The sequence below is a fragment of the Electrophorus electricus genome, chromosome 3 (genome assembly GCF_013358815.1).
Source record: "Electrophorus electricus isolate fEleEle1 chromosome 3, fEleEle1.pri, whole genome shotgun sequence".
Taxonomy (NCBI): Eukaryota; Metazoa; Chordata; class Actinopteri; order Gymnotiformes; family Gymnotidae; genus Electrophorus; species Electrophorus electricus.
In genome coordinates, this window is record NC_049537.1 from 5,453,334 (window position 1) to 5,477,988 (window position 24,655).

General features: G+C 42.3%; 2 protein-coding genes across 4 annotated transcripts in view; one reads left to right on the plus strand and one right to left on the minus strand.

The window, feature by feature from the left end:
* Positions 1 to 13,550, minus strand: part of zc3h3 (zinc finger CCCH-type containing 3) — a 60,620-nt gene extending 47,070 nt beyond the window's left edge. Inside the window, exons 1-3 of one of the 2 annotated variants that reach the window (XM_035524475.1) lie at positions 13,485 to 13,550; positions 11,457 to 12,942; positions 9,716 to 9,915 (exon numbers count right to left, since the gene is read on the minus strand). In XM_035524475.1, the coding sequence (XP_035380368.1) occupies positions 9,716 to 9,915; positions 11,457 to 12,942; positions 13,485 to 13,530 (1,732 nt within the window). In that variant the 5' untranslated portion in view covers positions 13,531 to 13,550. Of the gene's footprint in view, positions 1 to 9,715; positions 9,919 to 11,456; positions 12,943 to 13,484 lie in introns of both variants that reach the window. The other variant, XM_035524474.1, reaches the window with a different exon arrangement.
* Positions 13,551 to 13,711: 161 nt separating this feature from the next.
* Positions 13,712 to 20,657, plus strand: cyldl (cylindromatosis (turban tumor syndrome), like). Of its 2 annotated transcripts, none has more exons than XM_027024100.2 (15): positions 13,712 to 13,946; positions 14,238 to 14,685; positions 14,811 to 15,089; positions 15,242 to 15,323; positions 15,475 to 15,647; positions 15,816 to 15,960; positions 16,077 to 16,218; positions 16,561 to 16,671; positions 16,923 to 17,014; positions 17,946 to 18,009; positions 18,122 to 18,275; positions 18,715 to 18,823; positions 18,929 to 19,047; positions 19,320 to 19,533; positions 19,724 to 20,657. In XM_027024100.2, exons 2-15 carry the CDS (start codon positions 14,254 to 14,256, stop codon positions 19,906 to 19,908), a joined length of 2,301 nt encoding a protein of 766 aa, XP_026879901.2. In that variant the 5' UTR covers positions 13,712 to 13,946; positions 14,238 to 14,253; the 3' UTR covers positions 19,909 to 20,657. The 2 variants fall into 2 exon arrangements, with proteins under 2 accessions (XP_026879901.2, XP_026879902.2); XM_027024101.2 differs by having other exon boundaries at positions 19,683 to 19,775.
* The last annotated feature ends 3,998 nt before the right edge of the window (positions 20,658 to 24,655 follow it).

Consider the following 24,655-nt stretch of genomic DNA (forward strand, 5'->3'; position numbering starts at 1 on the left):
ACACACACACACACACACATACACACACACACTTACTTTATACTACCATCCGACAAGCACAGAAGTTGATTTGCCCCTCTGTCTGGCTGGGACTCAATTACTCTTTCCCTGTTTAGAGGAAATCTCACTAATTAAATACGTTAAGCATTAATTATTCAGGCTGAGTGGGGCCTATAAAACTATACTCACCCAGCACAGCTAATCAATATGCCAAGAGTGGAATTAACAGTTATCTTAAAGTCCTCTGCAAACAGAGCAGGCTGAAAGCCCAACATAAAGTAATCTGTAATTAAAACAAAAGCACAAACATACACACACAGACGCATACATGTAGGATTCAGTTGCTTCTTTTGGCCGAGAAGAAAAACGAACAAGCATATACATAATAGTGCTATAGAGAAGTATTTGAACAATTCAGAAGTTCAAATGTGAAGGCATTTGAGCAAACATAACTTAAAAAAAAAAAAAAAAAAAAGTCAGAAGGCTTTCACTGCCAGGACAGAGCAGTCACGGTGTGCAGATGTCATGTGTCCATCAGTCTAACAGACTTGTGTGTTAAACAATCTGGACCACATTTCCCATTGGTGTCCCCCCCCACCCACACCTTGTGGTTTTAAATTGGGACAGACACCTGTGGTGATAGATGACAGTCTGGCTAGGCAGTCTGTGCACGCGTGTGCGTGCGCATTTGTTAAATGGGACTTTTTTGGACATTGAGGCGTTCATCTGGAGGGCTTACATGCCGATCATAGTTGGAGGTTTAGAGTAAGGCAGACTGTAGCCCTCATGAAGTGTGAGCAAACCTAACTGCCCCTCTGAGAGAGACAGAGAGCATAAACAACACCGGGCGGGGGGGGGGGGGGGGTCATACATTAAATCTCCAAAACGTTAAAGCATGGGACCATAATGGAAAGAAAACATACAGCGAGAATGACAATGGGCAGAAACTGTAATAAATGAAGAAATGTAGTGTGGGGAAAAAAAAAAAAAAAAAAACAACAGGCAAAGTACTGGCTTCCTCCCCAGTCCAAGAATAGAGCACCAGCTTGAGTGTCTGGGCCAGTTTGACTGAAATGGAAAGCGGGGAATGATGCGGGGGGGGGGTCTGGTTTCCCTTGAATAGCCCCACTCCCCCAAGCCCAGTGTTGTAGGCTCACTTCCAGTTGGAGTGGTATGGTGGTTACAAGATGGATGCATGGGGGGTTGTTGCTGGGTACCCTGGCCCTTGGATGGCCCCCTTGGCCCACGGACAGAGACACCCAGCAAGTTAATTAGGGGAATTTCGTCACTCGGTGAAGGAGAGGAGGGAGGACGAGAGACAAAAATACTTGACGACCGCACTCTCTGGTCACTGTAGCTGGTCCAAGCCCATATGGCAGAAGCAGTGTTACACAAGTCACAACACCCCAAGCCAGCTTCACATGTTAAGATGACTTATTCTAAACTGCCAGTTCCAGGTGAGTGCAAAGAAATGGCGAGAACCAGATGTTTTATACACAGCTGAAGAACTGGATTTTTGGAAATGAGCGATTTGATTTTTGGTTCATGTTTGAAAGCAACCGGCAGCCTGTTGCTGAATGTCATGTGAGCAGTAATTCAAGGAAACTCCAGAACACAGGGTCACAGCGGTCACATTGTTTTCTCTAAACAAGTTAACCCCCAACAACCCATAAAACCTCCGGATGACATCACTAGTGGGAGGGGCATAACGGCTTTTAGAAGTGGGACGTGACAGCGGGCGTCTGGGGGCGTCTCATTTGCTTTGCCCTTTTCCCTGTCGCGTCACTGATGTTACCAAGTTCAAGTACAAGTAAGAAATAATCTGGGTCACCCATAATGGTACAATGGAAGAAAGCAGCAGGTCACCGCTCTCTGTCACGCCATGGCCAATCACTAAATGTCATTAAAGAGAGGGTTCAAATAAAGTGATTATATATAGTAAACATGATATTGCAAAGAAAAAAAAGAAACAGCCAAATAAAAAAGTTCCCTGCCAATCTTATCAAAAAAAGAAAAAGAAAAGATCGTCACCCTTCAACTGTTCAATCTAATTCAAAGACAATAAACACAATTTCCAGTATACCTGAAGGGAGCGGCTAAAGAAACCTGATAAACACACACACACACACACACCCGACAAACTTAAATTTGCCTCTCTGGTTGCAATTAGCAATGCAAATCAAAAATGAGTGAACTAGAATGCACAGAAGACAAGAACATTATGTAATGGTATAAACAGAGGTGCTGAAATTGGCTACACCAGATCTTCAAGACCCGCCACTGCCACAGCCGTGTGTTGAAATTAATGATTGATATAGCTACTAAATAACAACACAGACATCTGCTGCACCCACCGAAGCCAAAACTATAAATGGATATTAGATTCATCACTCTGCCTAAATCTGCCATTTCCACTGCCCCCATCTGTACCAGTCAAGTGTGCGGATATTTTACACCTTCCCCTAGTGTCAAGTGATGAACACGATAAACGATTTTATAACGAGACTGCCAATAGTTGATCATCAGCCAAGTTATTAGATGTCACTTTAACTGCTACCTGTGTCAATGAATAGATAATTAAATAAGGGCATTGCATGAGGACTCGAGTAAAGAAATAAAGGATGAAAGGAGATATCATTAATAAATTGGAGTGGTATATACTAACAGACTGCACTGAACTACTAGGCTAGGTGTTTTAAATGTATTAAGCTACAACATGTCAGGGAGAATATAAAGCAAACAAACAAAAACAACAACAAAAATTATCTAAAATGTAGGGCTTTTGGTGTTGCGACTTGCTGAGACCCCTACCCCCCGTTTTTTTTTTTGGCATTTGCAGTCGCTCAGACTGGCATACGAACAGTTAATGTCAGCAGGATCAGGCAGGGGCAGGTTATATGCAATACAGACTGCTCTTTGTGGTTGGATCAAATAGACATTAGCCATAATTAACATGCCTGGCAGGTCTGGGACTCTGTAGCCCTCTTCCCACACAAATGCCAAAGTGCTGCGATTATTACGGTAACACTTCGCTCAGTGTGGACAGACGGCCCTGGACTGGCTTACAGCAGACGGGAAAAGGGAGACTGGGTGTCCCAGAAGGCTTGAGGACTGGGTGCCCTGATGTCCGTGGCAGAAGCCTCGCTACAGTCCCAAAGTAACTAGCCAGACCACACGCTTTATGTAAGCTTATGAGTATGCAAAGATGCACTGCACCGTAACTACCCTAACAGGAATATGAGGACGGCTGGAAATAAGAACATTTACCTGAATAATAAGCTATTACTTCTAACTTCATCTATCAGTAAATTACTATGTCAGCATATAGGCACGTTTATGGCTTTTAAAGGCACTAGTTAGCCTGCAGCCTCAAAGAGAGCATCTGTCTAAGGCGACAAATGGGTATGTTTTTAAATGATTAGCAGGTCCATTCCTATTTAAGGTTTCTGATTTATTCTGCTCTCTGCGTCACCAGAGACCCCTCGCAATTCTGAGAAAACATTTACCCCCAAAACAGGGAAGGAAAAAGTGTAACTGCAGTATAGCATTTCAGTGTGCCACAGTATGGGTTACACATTTCAACACTTGGCCTTCAACGGCTGGCACAAACACTCAGCAAACAGACACACACGCACACATTCACAGACACTTCTCTGCTAGCTTGTATGCACTCAGTGAATATGCATACATTATTCTTTTCAACTCTGGTAAGACTGCAGATACCAAGAAAATTCTCACACACATGATGGGGGTTGGGGGAGGGGAAAAAATAAATAAATAAAAATGCACGCTAGTATTTACAGAAGACACACAAACTAACCCCACAATAGTTTTAGTCAACAATACTTACTTAATGAAACTAAGTGCATAAAATTCACCCTGTGTCTCTGTGTGAGATCAGAGTGGCCATGACAGGCAAGTGGCTTATGGTTTGATGGTTGGCTGGGTGTCATATGAGGAGGGGCACTGAGAGGTTTTAATCGCGGCAAACTGACAGTTTGATGGGGAAGCAGCAGGAGGCCTGGGGCTCTCTGCAGGACCTCGAACAGACAATCAGCGTCTTTCACTGGGCCTATAAAATAATGTGTTAAATACACATGTTCCGTTCAGCTGGGCTCTCTGCCTGCTCTCCATGGAAGCCATGGAGAAGCCGTGAAACGAGTTGGGCTGCCAGCAGTACACAAAACAGATAACACGGCTGGAACTGTTTAATGGTTATGACTAATAGTGGATGAAAAAGAAATAAGAAATAGCGCAACCTAAATTAAAGCTGGTTTTGCACGAGAAAGTGAGCGCGAGAGCGAGCGCGAGAGCGAGAGAAGGAAGAGGGAGAGGGCTAGATTAGGCCTGGGTTGCTTAAGCTCAAAGAATGTTCTCACCTCCTGATCCTAGTGCCTGCTTTCACAAGAGGCACGCCATGCACATCACACCACAGCACAGAAAACAACCACAGAGCTATTCAGACAAACCACAGAAGTACTTAATATAAACCTTATGTCACAGCTTACAAGTAATTATATGCAACTGTAGTGATATAGGCCTACTTATTCAAGTATCCGAGGCCCGTCATTCTCAATGCCATACGTGTTTCTCAGTTTATTTGTGCCATGGTTGGTACGCACATTACTTACTGGATATTGTCATAGTTTTAAATAATATACGTTTTATAAGTAAACCTTATTTACTATATATATTTTGAGATGCAATAAGAAAAAAAGCTGATACTGATCATTTTGAAATGCTAATAGTAGTGTTTTTGATTAGGAAATGCATAAAGACAGACCAATGAGCATTCATTTTCTATAAAATGTCTCCGGGCCATATGCACCAAAAGACGCATCCCGTTTGTAAGTGATGTTTGCGGTCTTTGCTACCCATTCCCAGACATTGCCACCGAATGTCCCTTCAGTCATGCAGGCTTCCTCCAAACCTTACTCTAAAGCCCCTTCCTTAGACAATGCGATCATGTGCCTGATCATGTGCCTGATCATGTGCCTGATCATGTGCCTGATCATGTGCCTGATCATGTGCCTGATCATGTGCAAAATACCTGACAGGCAGGAAGAACCGCTAACTTGAAAAGTGCTGATCTGGTGACTACAGAGATCAGGCTAGTCACAATAGTCTTCCCCTGTGGACCTGATAAACAGCATTTTATAGAAACATTTCTAATATTGTTTTTAAACAAAACGTTCAATAGAGCTTAGAGAATCACAATATTTATCAAAGGGGCAGCCAAATATTGTTTCAATATATTCAATATCTCTACTAATTCCAATATACTACTCTGTGGAGGTTAAAAAGGGTATCTTAAAAGATCGGCACTTCGCTGGCCGATACTGAAAAGCAAAAAAACTCACAGATGTATCAGTCAAGCAATAATAATAATAATAATAATAATAATAAATCATCATCATAATAATAATAATAAATCTACCTAGGATTCATTAACCCCAAAGGACACCACCACACACAGTATAGGCAACAGTCCTCTGACAAGCCAGGTTTTTGCAATACATTATCAAAAACTGGTGTTGTAATATAGGGCAAAATACAATCTACAGTCCCATAGAGTAGCACCCAGCTGGACACTTGTGCTTGTGTTTATATTTGTAGTGTGTGTGTAAGCAGGATGCATGTAGTTTAGGGAAACCAGTGAGGTATTATAGTTCTTAGTCTGGCAAAATCTGGAGTGGCATCTGAGAGAAACTGCACACTGAATAGTCAACTCTACCCTTGCAAACAGATTCTCTCTCACTGCTCAAATCCACTCGGGCCTGGAGACATGCATTTGTCGTAAATAGGATATTTATTACGCGGCCTGAGTAGGGTTACTTCCTCCGTAAAGCGATCCGTACGTAAAGACGCAGGGCAGAATTAGGGAAGGGAGAAGCGGAGCAGGGACGGAGGGAGCGACAATGGTGTGGAGAAAAGAGTGGCAGAAATCAAAGGAGGTGCGAACTAGCCAGCCATGCCAGAAAACAAGCTCAAATAGACAAACCACATAAAGGGTCAAAGCCAGGACTGACAGACTGGACTGTAGAGGAGGAGATGGGGAGAAAGGAAAAAGAGTGTGTTGTCCACCCTCAGACCAGGGATGGACGCCGAGCAGTGGTGGTTGCCAATGGCGTGATTTTGCGATATTTTTATAGAAATAAAAACTGTAAAGAAAACTAGAAACCAGAACTTAAAAAAAAAAACAAAAAACCTGCTTATTATTTTAGCCCATCTGAGAAGTGCACAGAAAGGTTTCAAACAAAAATCATTCTAAGCAAGCTGTTGTTGAACCATTGGACTGAAAATGGCCTCCTTTTCTGCCCTTCGGTGGCAATTTTGAACAAGGCGCAGCACATCTACTGCCTGAGAATTACAGCAAGACTGTAGAAGCTCTGCTGGATCATTTCCATTACAGCATGTGTGCTTCCAAGGACTTTAGAGCCCGATATGCCCACATTAAAAACCTTATGTAATCAGTAGCTGTGTGAAGTCCACTCCGAGCCAAGACATTCCGGTATAAAACGTGTCTCGGGCCAGCAGAGTGGACATTCCGCCACCAAATTAACATCAACAAGAAAATCTGACTGAAAACATGCAAACGTGGTATAGCAAAGGCAAGGTCCTTCTCCAGTCTTCCACTTGACTGAGGACCTACAGTTCAATCAAAGACATAGTAAATAGTCTGCATAGTACAATGGCCCTCTACTGTCCTCCAGCCTACAAATCAAAGATTGCCTTGTCAGCACAAGTGCACTAAAATCAGAGGTGCCAATCACTTAATTGAGATTTAGAAGTAGCTAAATCTGGGGCAAATGGCCCAAACCCCAAGAGTCCCTTCAGTGTCAGGGGCACGGCTAACCACGAGGGGAAGCGCCACAGTCTCCTTTTGAAACTCTTCTTTCTTTTAATCTGACGACTACCCGGGTCACTGTTGCACACCTCTCCTTTGGTGTGTGTGGACGCCAGAGTGCGGTTGTGCCCCCCCTGCACCTGTGAGCCAACACCGGCTGAGAGAGTGGGAAGTGGCAGCAGGAAAAGGAGCTGGGAGACGGCACAGCACTGATTTACGAGCAAATAAAGAAGCACATCAACGCCTGGACTGAAACAGGACCCCTGGAGAAAGACATGGGCCCGGCTGCTGGGGGGGTAACGCGATTCTGCGAGATAGTGTGTTTAAGAGTAGCGATGCCCAAACTGGTCAACATTTATGTCCTGGGGCTGCGTGCAGGCTCGTAGATACATGCAGGCATGATTTACACACAGAGAAGACTACTGAAAGCAAAAAAAAACATTTATTGTAAAACTCTGACCCGAGCTGAACTAAGGGTATGTAAGAAGGGGCAGAGAAGGATGTAGGTTGTTGGGGTGGGGGGATCTACAAACTTCAGACCAAATAAAGCCTTGGCAGCTCTCCCAGAGGCTGATCTCTTGAACACATGGAAGAACTGCCTGTAAAACATATATACACCCATATGCACACCCAAGCACACATGCACACCACCAGGTTCAGCACAGAACAAAGAGCTGTTTGTGCAATGCATCTTTCTTTTATACCTTAATTCTTACAGGATTAAGTTCCTTAATGCTCATCTCTAATTGGCACAGACTATGATAACTTATACAGCTGGACAAAGCACATGTGCAGATCAGCTATTGGAACGAATTTGCTAAAACAATGCAAAACCATGAGGCATTGTGGAACGTGTTGGTTAGGAAAATCACTCCATGGAAAAAGAAAACAAATACAGGATGAGTGTGTGCTAAGAAATAAAACCTCAGCACAGTATCCAGATGGTTCCCTTTGTGCATCTATTCTGGCAAATAGTCTGGGGCCAAACGTCTGTTTGGAGGCTCGAGGCCCCTTCATGTCCTCCTCTCGCTCCTCCCCTCTCTTCATCTCCTCTCTACTGTGCTCTTCTGTCGTTTATTCACTTTATGGGATTATCGAGGCACTTCTCTCCCGCCTGCGATTCATTACGCCCCTAACTGCTCACTTAGGTTTATGCCCCTTTAAATCCCCCTGCAGATAACCAACCAGCCACGGTAAACAGAGCTGGAGAAAGCGGACGGCTAAGCGACTTGTGTGTGTGTGGGGGGGGGGTCATCAGAGAGAAAATTAAGAGATGTCACGCAGCGGTGATCATGACGGTGACGAGAAGTGGTTAGTCGCCATTTTTAACACAGCTGCCCTCTTTCTAGTCATTAGTAATTCAATTTGGTCTTTATTAGCCACTCTTATCTTCTGCACAGAGTCCCTCTGGCAAGCCCACATGACTCCCCCTTCCTCTATCTCTCCTGCTCCTTCACATACTCCTCCTCTTTCGCCCCAGAGGAGCTGCACCTTAAACCGGACGAATAACACCACACGACTGCAGGGAGAAAAGAGAGAGGGAAAGGGCGAGATCAATGTGAAAAAGGACGCCACCGCCGGAACAGCACCAGGGACGCCGCGCGAACGTGCCACACGCAGTTGCAACAGACTGTCGGCGATTACAGCGAGATGGCCCGCCTTGCTCGAGCGGTATCTGGGCGGGCGGGGGTGGCTGTAAAAACAGTGATTGCTTTCCATCAAGTTGTGCCTATATTCTCCAGTTCGTTAAAACAATCCAATTTGCAAAAGGATAATTATGCATTAGCTCCTTTTTATCTACCGAGTGCGAGCACTGGCAGGGTTTGATAGCGTAGCTACATTCAGCGTGCCATTGCTGCAAATTACCCACTATCGGCACATGTAGGCCATCATGGCCGGACTGGACAATTAATTAACCCCCACCTCCTTCCCTGCACAGCATCCCTGTACCAGCACGCAGGGAGATCCAACGACCGCTTGTGGTGAAAAGCTGACCTCTAGTGGTCAATCCTGCCACGAGCCGGTTAACTCTGACTACTTCACAGCACAGGTTCAAGATATTCCTCCCAGACCTCCACACCCGTTTTATGCAATTTAATCAGAAAATGTATAGCCTAAACCTTACCTATATAACCAAGTCAGGCTCCCATTTTGGGTTTCCATGGTAACATACGGGATACAAACAGAGTTAATTAAATTTCCAGTGACTGTTTTGCACCAATTGCTCATTATGCCAATTAGTCACAGAGGGCGTCTGGAGAGTCTGTATCGCTCAGGGAAAGGGTAGCTGGAGACAGGTAGTGTTTTCCAGAACAGAACCCGCTAATATGTTAAGTCACAGAGTCGGGGGCACAGCAATGCCGTGTGTCTCCACATCTGGAAGTAGGTGATGGAAGTCAGTCTGGAATTTTGCTGGGTAACTAGATTGTTGCTAGTCACTTTATTTACTGCTAAACCTGTGATCAACGCACACTGGCTCTCTGTGGATTGTGAGGTTGCATACTGCAAACCAGACTGTAGGCCTGAGGCAGTGGTGAGATGAGACGACGGCACAAGCTCCACCGCCATACACCGTAGGAGCAGTTAGAGGAGTGTTACTCATACAGATACACGTAGTTACTTGTAAAATGTTTTAAAGCTACTTTCTATGTCCATACAATGTCTGGCCTGTTCACCAAAGTGCCTCATACACACCTGGCCTGAAAGTGATTTCTTTAGTAACATAAATTGCAAAGAAGTAAAAAATAAATTAAAAAAAGGTCAAACCTATTAGGAATTTGATTAAATGTCATAACTAAGACCAAGCAGATAAGATTTCATTAGGAATTCCGTGTTTTAACGTATGCTGAAAATAGGTCTCAGCCTTACCTGTTCTGGGGCTCCATGCAGCAAGGGTGGGGCTGGAGAAGGAGAGGCGGAGTTTGTGTCTGCCGTAAGAGACGAGCGCCTTGGCCTGGCCTCGTCTGCCACTGGTTGGAGGCTTGCCAGGAGTGTGTGTCCTCCTCCGTAGAGAATAGCGACTACTGACAGTCACCATGCTGAGGCTGGACCTCCTCTCTGGAGTAAGACTGCTGAGAGGAAGGAGGATTGTGTAGGAAAGGTAGGTCTGCAGGAAAGGTAGGTCTGCAGGAAAGGTAGGTCTGCAGAAGTAGTCTCATAATATGATTCTAAATCAGACACTTTTCTATTTGATGCTTAATCCACTAAAATGAGTGACAATTAAATGCAAGAATACTGTCATGCTGCCTTCTGGTGGCCAGTTCTTGTGGCTGCTTATTGTGGTCTCCTGCACAAATTTTGTGTTCTCAGAATCTGATGCACATTAAAAAGTTTTGGAAAAGTTTAGGAAAATACACTAGTCCACCTTCACAAGACTCAAAGAAATATTGTAATTGTATAAGACTTATATAATGTGAATGCAGTAAAACACTCATTTGGTATGTCTGGAATTGTTCACAATGCTCTTAGCATGCAATAATCACTTATGTGATTGACTGGAGGGCTCATTTGCATATTACAGGATTCTGAGATAACTGCATCATAAAGTACCATATATATCCAACAGCCATAATCAAACACTATAAACCAGGGTGATGAGTTAACACCAAATATATTTATTCTTTGGTGTCACATCAGAAGTGTTCTAGTAAACCCATTTTTATTCATAGAAAACAAATGAATAAAAAGAGATTTTAAAAACATGGCTTCTTTCTTACATTTCTTTTAAAGATCTGTGTAGCTTCTTTAAATCTTTCTGTACTGACATGAACATGCGCAAAACCTATGAATTTTGCTGGTGTATCTAGCACTGCTTCCAATAATTCCCCACAATGCCATAAGAGTTTATGCAGCTTTACCATAAGAGTTTATGCAGTTAAACATATTTGCCACGTTCTACTATACCATTAGTACTAAAAGGCCAACGTGTCATAATAATGTAAATATAAATTATTGAAATACTCAAAAACAGCAATTTAATCATGAGAAAGGGGATTAGTATAAACAAACTAATGCAGTTTTCATGCCTGAGCACCACTAAATAAAAGGTGATCATGCCAAAGCTGGACCACCACAAAACATAAGTCACATCAGTCGACCTTCTGCAAAACCATAAGGCCCCAACAGGGTCTTTTAATTTATATCATCATATCAACACAAGCATCAATTGTACCTATCGCATAACTGGAGTGAGCAGGCATTCACTCAACTTTATTCACATCTCAAGATGACTGTGCAAAGTGTATAAAAAGAATGCATTCCAGTCAATGTTTCTAAACTTATTCCCCTCCATTCTAACTGTGGAACTGAACAAAAATGGTTACAAAAAGGTTTAGAAATCACACTCAGCAAATTACACTCAACGAAACGAAATTAAACGCCACGGACAAACGTTAACCTTCTGGTGATAACATTCCGAGAACAAGAGCTTGATACAGCAGTGAAAGACCAACAGAATTATGTAGGCACTGCTTCTACCAAGCCTGGTGTGGAATCTCTGTCTTGCTTTAAAACGTAACTCTCATAACCAACACTCATCTGTTCAGGGCAACGTTGTGGGAAAGTACTGATACTGAGAAACACAGCTGAATATTTTCAGTACAATTCTTACCTGCTGCTGGATTTTCTGTTGATCATGGCCCTGTTCCTGAGCTTGACTCCACCTCCAGAGGGAGAAGCAGTGGAAGGGCTGTGCTGGAGTCCGGATGAGAGCGGTCCAGGGCTCGAGTCCCTGTCCTGTTTCCGAGCGGTCCATTGATACACAGATGTCTTTCGCGAAAACTTTGGGGTGGAGGCACACACCCCCATGGAGGAGCTCTGCGGCGCTGCCTTCCAGCGGTAGCGACTGCCATGGTTCACTTGAGATGCGGTGCTACCTCCACCAGCTTTAGCCCTCTTTGGTGCCATGAGAGGAGCAAATGCAATTTTTTTGGCACCCTCTAGCCCATCCTTTCCCATTTTGCAAGGCAACTTGAGAGCCTTGGGTGGCTTGTGTGGCAGTTTGCCTAGGGACGCTGCTTTGGCAACTGTTCCCATGGAGCAGGAAGACGCCACCCAAGAGTATGCTGAGGTCTTGGGGGTACCTTGGCAAAGTCCAGGCCTGCGATGGGGCTTCTTGTTAGAGCCAATTACCTGCTTGATGTTAGCAACCGCGGTAGGACCAGCGGAGGCCAAAGATGAGCTTGGAGGACGCATAGCAGGGCAGATGGCTGGCTTAGGCTGGCTAGTCCCTGTCCCTTCACATTTCACCCAAATAAACCGTGATCTCTTGGGGGAAGAGCAAGCCGCTGACACCTGCGCTGCTGCTGCTCCATTTTTATGCTTGAGGTTTGACGCAGCGCTAAAGCAAGCCAAAGCAGCAGGGGGATGGGCAGAAGTGTAGCTTGGGGCCATTATCACAGTCTTATTAGTTAAATTGATACTGGTGACATGTGATTTCATGTGTGACAATGCCAAAGTCTGTCTTTTGTTGAAGGCACTAGGCTCCTTGGATGAAGAGACAGATACGGTACCTGAGCAACTAACCAGGTCTGATGCACTTTGGGATGCCGCATGTAGTTTTATATTCCTTTCAAGACCAAACTGTCGACTATCCACTGATGAAGCAGACTTTGCCAGGTCTACATTTCCACTCTTAGTCCTTGTCAGTTTCAGCACTGTCCTGTTTGCACTGTTGCTGGGGGGTCTGCTACTCTCTGGGGAAGCTACACTTCCACTTGCATTATGTGAAGGAGTTGTGCTGTTCTTGTAGATCTGTGTCTCTGCCAACCCCTTACCAGCGGGTTTTTGGCTTCCAACAAGTGAGTAGCAACAAGTACCAGAAGCTACAAGCTTGGCTTGCCGAGTTTTGTTCAGATTGGGGTCAGAAAACTGGGAGCCTGCCTTTCCATGACCTCCAGTGGTATTGTTGTTAAGAGAGTAAGTTCTTCTCCAGTGGCTGGTAGGGCGAAGAGTATGAGGCTGGTGCTGACCTGAATATGACTGAAAATAACACTGGTTGGACCCTCGACCTCTACCTTGACTACATCTAGAAGAAAACCACTGAGCTGAGCTTGACGGGGCATCGCCATGAACTCTCTTGTGATCCATAATAAGATCTGTAAAATCAGAATATTTGGATTAATTACCATGGAACATAGTCACATTGTAAAACCGTTATTAGTTCAATACACAGAATAGTCCCACTCACTGTTATGATTCTGCTCTATTCAAAATAGGTAGTAAGTTGAGAAGTACGGTGTTTCCAGATAATTTAATGCAGTTACAAACATTAGCCCACATCACAGCCTTCATGGCATTTTTGACTTCCTCTCCACCACATTCAGTTCCAACGTGAACTAGTTTAAAAACACAGGTACTGGAAAAACTCATGACATCTACAAATTAACTCGATAGTCCATGTCCAAAACAGGTAAAATGCTGAATACAGTATTCAGTACTCGGTTTCTTGATGACCAAGCCGATATCTTATTATCTTATTAGCTAAGTTAGCGAACTAGGATAGTTAGCTTGGTAGGTTAGCTAACCTTGCCATATCAGCTAACACGGCGTGTTAAGACCTTGTTAGCATAACCACAAATAATAACCGAAAAACGGATCACACAAAACTATTACCAATCAAAATAGCTAAATCACTTACTTTGCAACTCCTCAATTTCCTTTTCCAACGCCTCTCGTTCTGCCATATTGGACTCGCAAAAAATATCCGTAATCAAACTGCGACAGCGTCAGTGTTGATGACGCGGGAGAACGGCTGCGGTCTCATTTCGCCGATCTACAAGCTGCTTGTGCTGTTCAACTATTGCATGTAATTTTATATAGATCAAATATTTCCGCGTTTCGCTCGAGCGAACTTGTTGGTGACAATCGGATACGCGAGGATCGTAACTTTATTTGAGTGCCTGTAAGAAATAGGAACTATCTTACATGCTTTGTGGATTTGTGAATCTTTGGTAGATTTCCACTGGCTTACCGTTAAAGGGACTGGTAAAGTGAGCACGATGAGTTTTAAACTCATTAGTTTAACTAACTCATCAGAACTCTCTGAGTTTAACAAACCGAAAGTAGCCTGAGCACTCCTGGGTTGACGCCGACGTTTGTGGTGAGAGATTTGTGCTTACTTGCCTTTTAATTTAGTTAGTTGTTTAGCTAGTTTACTGTCCTAATGGCTTGTCAAATTATTCGTTTCACTAGTTTTCGCACACAGCTTATCACCTTATTAGTTATTCCTTCTCAACTTTGTAGTATCACTTTCCTCTATTGTCTATTCTAAAAACAGAGGAAGCTCCTTCGGAGCGCGAATGCAGCTAACGTTAACCCTACTTTCATATAACTGTAAGCATCAGTTAAACCATGGCATAGCATATCTATTTTTTATTTACTTATTTTCCAGGTGTCAACCTCCAGCAATGGCCTCCAGTGACAAAAACATTTACTTCATCATTACTCGAAATCCTGCATCATATAAATGGAACAAAACAGGCCGCATTTGTTACATAAATAAGGACAAATACTTACGACAGAAGAAACAAAAGGCCACCACTTTACGTGTTACATGTATCGGCGATGTATATGAAAATACATTGCCGTCTGACATTGTACAGGAGCTGACCCAGCAAGAGGCAGAGTTACTGTTGGCTCTAGACAAAGATGAAGCGAGATTAGAAGAAATTAAACTAGGAGAACAATTAAGGCATGCAGTAAGCTTGCATATAGGTTCTGAAGTCACAGTGGAGCTAAATGCAGAGTGGCTGAAAGGTGTGGTTAGATACATCGGTAGACTCTCAGACCTAAACCATAGAGATCCTATCGTTGGAGTATTTTTTGGGGTTGAATTACAGGTAAAGTGTTGGTTTTTGATGTTTCTGTGTGTGTGTGTGTGTGTGTGTGTGTGTGTGTGTGTGTGTGTCGGTGAGCAAAACCACTGTTACTCAATTGTTTATCTGTGTTTAAATGACTTTCTCAGGGACAAGACAAGGGGAAAGGCCAGAACAGTGGATCCTTCTGCTACAAATCCTACTTTCAGTGTCCAAAGGACTGTGGAATTTTTGCCCCCTTCAACAGAATTAAACCTCTGCATTCCAAACAATCCAGTACCTGTGCGGCACCTCGGTCTAGTCTCCCTGAACCCACCACAGAGCAGCTGGTTGTGGGAGATCGTGTAACTTATTGCATTAAGGACACATGGCTCCATGGTATGGTTTTGGAGCTAGACAATGAAAAAGGTGTGGTTCTGATCTCAACGGTAAGATGCTGGCATATAAGGTACCACTTTAATTTTTCCATAGAACATTCTCCCTTCTCATTCATAAGCCCAATTGCTTCCTAATCATGTATGTTGCAAGTCTTGGCACTGGTGTTCCCTTAACTCATTTCAGACTTGTTTTCTCTTAACAGGACATAGATGAAAATGGGAGGGAGGGAGGAGAGATGAAAATGTCCTTGGATCATGTTATTAAAGAAGCAGATTTCAATAAAGGTGAAGAACACATGATAGACTGTTTTTGTATAGGTAAAAGCTAAAAAAATGTTTAAATGATTTGTTTATTGAGGGGAATACACTCTAAATATTAAATGCTTTACATTTTAGGTTCTTGGTTGGCGTTAATATGTATGTTTTATGTTCTCAGATGAAACGGAAATGATGGAAATTCCAGAAATGGCAAATGATTTGGGTACTCATGGAGCCATAGGTCTGGGGTCCATGGTAGAGGTGCTCCTTGGTAAAGGACCTGTCCGTGCAACCGTTTGCTGGATGGGCCATCTCCCGGGACTAACTGACACCAGGGTTGGACTGGAACTGGTAATGACAAATACTGACCTCTTCTGGTAACACTGGAAAAAAGGTTACAATTGGAAATTCCCCATGACTCATTAGCATAGTTTCTGTCATGCATTTTATTGTGCTATATGTCTTTACCTGTCTCATTATTTATTAATGTCATTTTTAAAGTATTTTACTCTGTTATAGGAAGAAGACTATGGGGTGAATGATGGTACATTTAGAGATGTGCGGTATTTTACATGTCCTGCGAAGCGTGGTCTGTTTGTTAAGCTCTCCTCTTGCCGTCCTGATGCTCGTTTTCTGGGTGACTCTGCAGCAAATAGACATTTTGGTAGATTGTTCTTGAGTCTTAATGCATTCCACTTTTTTTTTCTCTCTAAGCAATACTCCACACTGTGTACTAGCCAAGATGTGCTGTGCATTGTAATGTCTGCATGTGCGTCACAGATCATGATGGGCAGGATGCATCGGCCCCACAGGCGAATGTCCCACCTGTTGCATCTGAGGATGTGCTGAGGGTCCTGATTGGCCGGATGAAGGGCATCCAGGGTCACTGTAACTCCTGCTACATGGACTCTGCCCTCTTTAGGTTGGCACGTGTCTCCATCCCATTAAAGGCTGGATATCAATCAGTAGTCTGTTTCGAAGTTTGTGAAGTATTGTTTGCAGGTTTAAATGTTCCCGGTAAACCATTTTTTTAAACATCCTGTTGTCATAATACTGGTGCCACTGCACCAGTGTATATTCCTGCATTTTAGGACACATTGTTTTGCCCATCATTTTGATTTCCAATTTCTTGATGTACTATATCTGATTGGGTTGTGTTTTGTTTGTTTTTTGTCTTGACTACTGTTCTTAATATTGTATAATAACTGGGTACCATTATATTTGTAAGACCAGGACACATCTTTAGTATTTCTTCCTGTTCTAGTTTATTTTCCTGTTCATCAGTAGTGGACTCACTCCTGTTTAAGAGAATTAAGCGGAAAGATGAAGCCATCCAGAAAACAATTCTGAGGGATATTGTGTGTCCTCTGCGCCGGTAAACATTATGCACTTCAAGCTCATATCACAAAGGCAGTAGTTTTCAAAACCATTTCACAAAGCCTGTTTATACACTTTATGATAATGAAGTCTTTTCTTGTTCCTGACACTGGAGGTTAGAGACGGGGAGAGATTTCAACTGGGACAGAAACATCTCACACAGACATGACAGAAAATATCAGTGTCCTGGCCCTCTGAGGCATTATTGGTGGACAGGAGTATAGTGTGCACCTGTGTCTGGGTTTTCAGTGACGGCTTTGTGGCTGCCCAGAGCGTGATGAAGCTTCGCCAGTTGCTGCAGGCGCGTGGACACTGTCCCAGCTATACCACGGATGAGAAAGGTAGATCCTAAAATGGGTAGAACACAGTGCATCATTATTTGTGCCTATACATTTCTAACACAATACTAATTTAAATTAAGCGTAGTTCTGGTCTGAAGTACATTTATATTTCACATTTTCAGCATTTTACAGACCTTTATCTACAGTTTATCTATTTATTAGTGCGACAGTATTGTGTGCTCTCTGGGAATTGAATTCATTGAATTGCTATCACCTAGCTCTGCCTGCTCTACCAAGAGAACTAAATTGTAGTGCCAGTGCTGAATACCAGTTGGAAATTCATTTTAGCCTAACCCTAGGATTAATTAACTGGCCCTGTACAATTTTGTAGGATAGTATGCAGCCACTACTTATTATGAAGCGTGTTACAGAGTAGAATGGTTGTGAGATTCTGGGTTTTAGGTTTTGGTTCTTGTGACTGGTTCCATCACATCCATCACATCACATCTGAAGAATTTTTCTTCCTGGTGTACTCAGATAAACAAGCAACATTAGCTATAAAACAGAATAATACACGTTTATAATGTGTGGAGTTAGAAACAATAGCCCACAATTTATGTAAAGATGTGGTATGTAATTGTACAGTTATAAAATGCACCTATTTTACTAAGCTATAATAAGTTCATTTAAGATATTTAATAATAATAATAATAATAATAATAATACAAATAATTAAAATAAATTAATGAATAGATATTAAGATTTATAAATGTGTTCCTAATAGTGACCAGTGTATATTCAGTATTATTAAGGTGATATTACTTATTAAGAACTACTTATTTAAATTGTCAAACAAAGTATTTAACCGGTGAATCACAGATAAGAATCCCATAATTGAAAGTGAAGGTTTTAGCAGCAAAGAAATACCAGCACACCGATGATTAATTTGGAAAGCATCAGCAGAATAGCTTGCCTGTCTGCATATGTCTAGATCCAGAGGAGTTTCTTACACTCATCATGCAAGAGGTTCTGTGTCTGGAGCCACCACTCAAACTGTACGTAGGACACCCATCTGGGCAGCTCTCGCCCCTTTATTTTCTCATGCACGCTAACGTATCATCTATGTTTATTAACCACTCTCGTCTATCTTAATCCTGGCCTATTAAGGAAGTCATTCAGTCAGGCTAAAGGCATACTAGGAGCAGTGGAGTCTAGCTACTTCTACCAAATCTTTGTGGACTACAACAACTGCCTGATTTTACCCACTGTGCAGCAGCTGCTGGAGCAGTCCTTCCACAGCAGTGGTGTCAGACTTGCAGAGGTGAGCTCCTCGTGTGTGCTCTGGACTACTCACTTCCAGTTCTCACCTGTTAGTGGAGGTGTAAAGTGTTGGAAAAACAGAATGCCTTTGCCCTGCAGATGGAGCTGTTCATCTGCTGTCCACCATTGCCACAATTGCTAGGATATTTTTAAGTACTACCTAAACTGAGACTTGGTAATAACAGTAGTTCTGCAATTAAAATAAAGATTTTAACAAGTTATTAGGAACTTGGAACATTTAAAGGGCCACTCTACCCCAAAGATCAATAATTGACAACTCCATCCAGAATTCCGTTATATAATTAATTGGTTCAAGTCATTTAGCATTTTCGTTGGAGTGGTGTGCCATATTAAACTTCAAAATTAAAAATGCTTACCATTTCCCAGCACAGCACTGTCCTCACACCTCTCACCTTCTAATTCTGTCTCTGTGAAATCAGATCCCCTCTTGCCTGATTCTTACCATGCCTCGCTCTGGGAAGCAGTTTAAAATGTTCCCCAAAATCATTCCCTCTCTAGAACTGGACATCACTGGTCTTCTGTCTGATGGTAAGCCTACCTTGACTTAATTATTGTCCTTCTAATCATGATTATGTTCCTGCTTATTTATAGTTGTCCTGTGTGTGTGTGTGTGTGTGTGTGTGTTTCCTTTAGGTCCTCAGCAGTGTGTCATCTGTGGTGAGCTGGCATATTTGGAGTGTTCTGAATGCCTTGGAGAGTCGGTTTTTAGCAATACAGGATTCAAACATTTCTGTGAGAAGTGTTCAACTCAGGTGGGTTACTGAACATCTCACTTCAAACAGTCATTTGTACTGAATAAATAAAAGCCCATTCTGTTATAATACGTCTCTTGAATCCTATTAATCTTTTCATCAATTTCATACATATAGAAAAGTATTTTTAAAAGTATTTGGGGGAAGAAAAGCAATTAATGTTTTATGTTAACTGTAGCATAGAAAAAGCCAAGTCTGACTTCATCACTGCATTTCTTTACTGAAACATTTTCCAAGTTCATATTTGTATTGCACGTTAATGTCTCCCTCAGGTCCACAGCCACCCCTGTCGACAGCGGCATAAACCAGCCTGCTTGCACCTGCCTGAAGGTTTTCCTCGCCATTGGGGTCCAAGCATCCCTCCACGTGAAAAGCTGGAGCTGTTTGCTGTTCTCTGCATTGAGACCAGCCACTATGTCTCCTTTGTCAAACATGGGCCAAAAGCAACTGACTGGATCTTTTTTGATAGCATGGCTGATCGACAAGGTGAGCATATATTCTGTGGAGTGATTCTCTATTTGGTGTAATGAACACCTTCGGGAGGGTTTGTTGACTGTTGACTGCTGGAATAAATTGTGTTTCTATGAGGAGTGTGAGGAATTTGTGCTTTGTGTTTTTTGCGTTCACATGTTTAGTTTTGGCAAGCTTGTACACGTTCCACTGATTCACTTCTTAGGGGAAAGCGATGGCTTCAACATCCCTGAAGTTAAAGCGTGCACAGAAGTGGGACGCTATCTCTCCATGCCCCTGGCTGAGCTGGCCATCCAGGCTCCTCGGCAGATGGAAGGGGTGGCAAAAAGACTCTTCTGCGATGGCTACATGTACCTGTACCAGAGCCCCAGTATGGCTCTCTACCGCTAACACAGACAGCTCTCCAGGACAATTACTGTACTTCTGAGTGGACTTGGCTGCCATACATTATTGCTTTTTTCTATTGTATGTTTTGGTACTGATGGGTGATATAACTGAGGAATGTTAAATGCTTAAGTAGAGTACTCAGATAGTAACCCATCTTTACAGGGGAAGCATGTTTCCAACTCAAGATGGTCATTTTTATGCCAAATCAATATATTACTGATTATCAATATATTACTGCCTTATTCTTGCACATGTAGTCTTCTGTAGATTTGTAGACACATTTAGGCTTTCTTTACAAGTCTTTTGTAATTTGTATTCATGATCTTGCATTCTTGCACACTTCCCCTGAAACAATGAGTACATTGAATCCAGGCTAATGGGTTTGGTGAGAACAAAAAACCAAAAATGAATCAAGGACATATCCTGCTGCATGTAGTGTGGCTATTGGAAAACTGATGAGAGGGTGTTTTGTTGGTTAAATGTGCTGCGCTTTTGTGCGGGAAGCCATAGAATTCTACTATTATATTATTGGGAATGGGCTCCACCATGGTTACTGGAAGATGGTGGAAATGTGTATATTTTTTATGTAGTGGGAGCTCTGATGACAGAAAGAGCTAAAACTACTGTTTTGATTACTTTGTGCAATGCATTCATGCAATCACATGGTCTCTCAGGGAAATTGCTTAGGAAATTTGTTCCAGTGCAAAAATGTCAATGCAATATTCAACATAAAAACTTGTACAATAATCAAATTATTGTTTATGTTTTCCCTGTGTGTGTGTGGGGGGGGGGGGGGCTGATTCTAAAAATTGATTATATATAATTATACTAATAGTGACATAATCAATGAAAGAACCTAATGAGTGTTGAACATCTTATTAAAAAAGAGACTTTACCCATCTTTCTCCCTGTCTCTGAGGCTCTCTTTCCCTTTTCTCATATCCTCCCTGTCAGCTCTTTCTCATATGCCATGGCCACGACAATGTATGTATGAATAAACAGCAAACACTCCTCTCTCCAGAACTGACTCTAGCTTATGTTGCAGATGAAGGAATCTTACTCCTGCTTAACCTCAAATACCACTGCCAGCGAGCTTATCTCATAAGCCACATACCGACAATATACCCAGCTTCCCAAATTGTGTAATTATGCCTAGATATGCAGGAACCTGCTTACTGCTGGATCTCATAAGCACATCCAATGATTTGATGAACAATTAACAAGTATTAAGAACAGCGGAGTTAATACATAACTATTTAAATATTCGCAAGCATCCAATCTGCTAAATATCTATGCTCCTGACGCATACAATATATATACAGTGTAAATCACAAAATTCAGTTGAAATGACAAGGTCACTTGGCATTTCATAGATATTTTACCTAGTCAAATTACAGTGATTCAACAGCAAACAATGCCATTTTGCTGCAATAAAATGCATAATGCCATGCCTGACAAAGACTCAAGACAAATGCAGAGTATTCATTCATAGCTTTACCTTTTATACATTATAAAGGAGGCAATGGTCTTGCAAACAAATCTGTTATGTCCCCGGGTTAAGTGTTCTGGATGTGTAATATGCACGGGTTAGGCAGGAGAAAAGGAAGGACACAGGAGCGCATTGTCTGAAGAGGGCAATGTATACTGTGCATCAAATACACAACGGTGTTGAGCAAAGGAGTGTAAAGGTGTAACCACCGCAGAAGAGAGAAGCAAAGGAGACACCAGGGAGCAAGAGGGGATAGCCAGAGAGAAAATATGAAAGGAGAAGAGATAGAAATGAGTGAGATGCTTATCATGACCTAAAGCAAAAGGGATATTGGATCTTGCCACTGTAGTAGGTTATCTTGCAACGGGGCATGGAGAGGTAACCTGGGAAACAGCCTCAGAGTCCATTAGACCATTAGGAGATACTGTACCGAGCCTTTTGACCTCACATATCAGTAATTACAGATAGACACTACACAAAGAAATGGCAGAAAGCAGGACCCTTGCTTAAATGATCAAAGAGGGAGAGGCATGATTCCGAGATCAAACACAGTGTGTGTGGGTGGGGGGATTCCATAAAATGTGAATGAACTAGTTCTCTTAAAAGTTATGAAAGTCCTTTTCTAGTTCTCCTCGAACCAGAATCAAGGTGCATCATTTGAAAGGCTCACCATTGCATACTCCCTTAGATAAAACAATGCTATATCAATTAATTACATGAACAGTCACACTTTCTGAATGGCTTCTTTAACGTCAAGTTTCAAGGCCTCGTGGATAGCAGGAAGAGCACTAGGCCAACGTTCAAATTTCCTTTGTTATTATGCTGATTATTCAAGCAAACACAGTCAATAAACAATAACAAATGCCCATTGGTGGCATTAGATTACATAAACTTGTCATTGCCTGTTTTGCTGAAGGGAAAATGACTGGGTGAGCCCCAGCTTTGACAAGTTTTACATGTATTCATTGACAAGACTATTGTCTATCAATGACATAGTATGTGTACACAATCAATACCCTCCTACCACCATCCCTACCACCTCGAGCAAAGATGAATTCATGAAGTATTTCTCCAGGCTGACACCACAACTTAATAACAACAGTGTTGTTTTGGCTGTGCAAGTTTCATAGCAACGTTTGTTTAAAGGTGACACCATGAGCTAATCATTCACAGAATCAAGGCCATTGTGATGGGCCAAAATGATGTTACCCAGAATTTTTCATTACCCACTACTGCTATGGTTACAGCTTAATTCAAAGAACTGGACTCTGAGACATTTCACAGCTTGTGCGATACTGCTTATATTCACCTGCCTGCTCTTCTCTGAATGTAGCTTTGGCAAGCACACTTCATTAACTATAGGCCTAGTAAAGTTTCTGGTAAAGCAGAAATAAGATTTTTATAGAATGAAATGTCTAAATAGAAGACAGTGCATTAATATTAATACAGACTCTAAACCTATATATGCCTATCAGCGCTCCCCCACAAAAGTAAATCTTATTTATCTCCTTCACAAAACAAAAGCAAACATATATATGAAGTAATACATATGAAGTAATAACAAATATTCAAGTCCAGAACTTTGATACCCTTGACCTACTATATTCATTAGTTTCCTAAACGTGAAACTTGCAGTCATGTCACCTCTTCCTCCTCGATTACTATAACAGTTCGTACATGACAGCCCATGCGATTAGCATAACCCCTGCACTTCTCGCCAGCAAATTGTCAGCGTTTGCTAGAACGTGAGAGCACAAACTGATACATGCCCTTTTTTCTAACAGAGTATCCCTTCTTTTATCTCGCTCGACGAAGGTAATTATTCCTCACGTGTTTCTAACGGGGCCGTGTTTGAGCTTGCTGCCCGTCATGGTTCTGTGATCAGCAGAACGAATGAGCTCCGGTGTGCTCGCGGCCATTGTGATGCATAGCACGCTGCTCTTGGACATAATGCAGCCTCAAGCTACCACAAATATCCCCGAGGACAGCGCAATGGGGAGAAAAGTCATGCAGAAGGGCTTAGTGCATGGCAAATAAAGAAGCTGCACGTACAAACAGTGAAGGAATGAGGGCATTTGTGCAAAGAGACGCTTTAGGATGAGTGGAAAACTAGTACCGGTGATAGCATTTATAGAAAGACGTTTTTGCAGTTGAATTCCTATCATGACAATGCATATGCATTTTCTTTCAGTTTTCAATCTGTACTAAGTGCTTTTCTCAAGGCATACAAATAAAAACTTTATTCTTGCAGACCTTGGAATAAACTATTGAGTCTGAAACTTGGCCCAGTATATTTACAAACGCCAGGGACCCAACCTGAGGGACACACCCACCACCACCTACTTAAGCCCACAGAAATGCTCGTCCATTACTGATCGTTGTTTCCGCATTGTTAACTAGACGCCCCAAGTGTTACCAGCGCTTTGCTGCCTCAACTGTAGCTGCCAGTGCTATTTGCTTTCATTTTCCAACTCGCGGCTCTGCTTCTTTGTTTACTTATTCTGGAAAAGACACTCCAGACTTGCACTTGCGTCTCGTTCCCTCTCTGCACACGTCACAGATCCTAAAAGGTCATATTGCATTTTTCTTTCTTCAGGAATTCAAGTAGGCATTCACAAAAACTTGGTCTTTCACTTTAAGATGAAACTGTTTGCCTAAACAACTAAAAATCCAAATGGTCTTTTTCCCTTTTCAGCTTCTGCTGCCCAGTACGTGTATGCGTAGGTTCAAACCACTCCTCCAAAATGGAAAAAGACGATATTTATCACTAATACTGCATAAAAGGTTAATGCCTTAAAAGTATTCATAGCTGTTTGAAACAAATAAAATATACATCCCCCTCTGCCTTCCTAGTGTGGTTTCAGAGATCCAGCTATGGGCCTTCAGAGGTCCAGCTATGGCTATGAGTGTGTGCTCAATGTGAGAGTTGTATAATGGAATCAGTGGCCTCTCTCCCTCTGAAGCGATCCCCACTCTCTGACATTTAAAGGGGCCACTGCCTTCTATTATCGTTCACTAATTGGATTGCTGTAAGAGGCACACACACACACACACATATAAAGAGAAAACACACATGGGTGCGCACACACGTACACACTGCCTAAGAAAAATACAATTACACTGGAACACTTTTTACCAGACATAAAGCACAAGTGACTATATGCTTGTGCCACATGCTTGATTCACATATAATTTGAAGCCCAAATAAATATGTTAATAACATTTAATATCATTTCAAATATATTTTGCGAACCATACAAT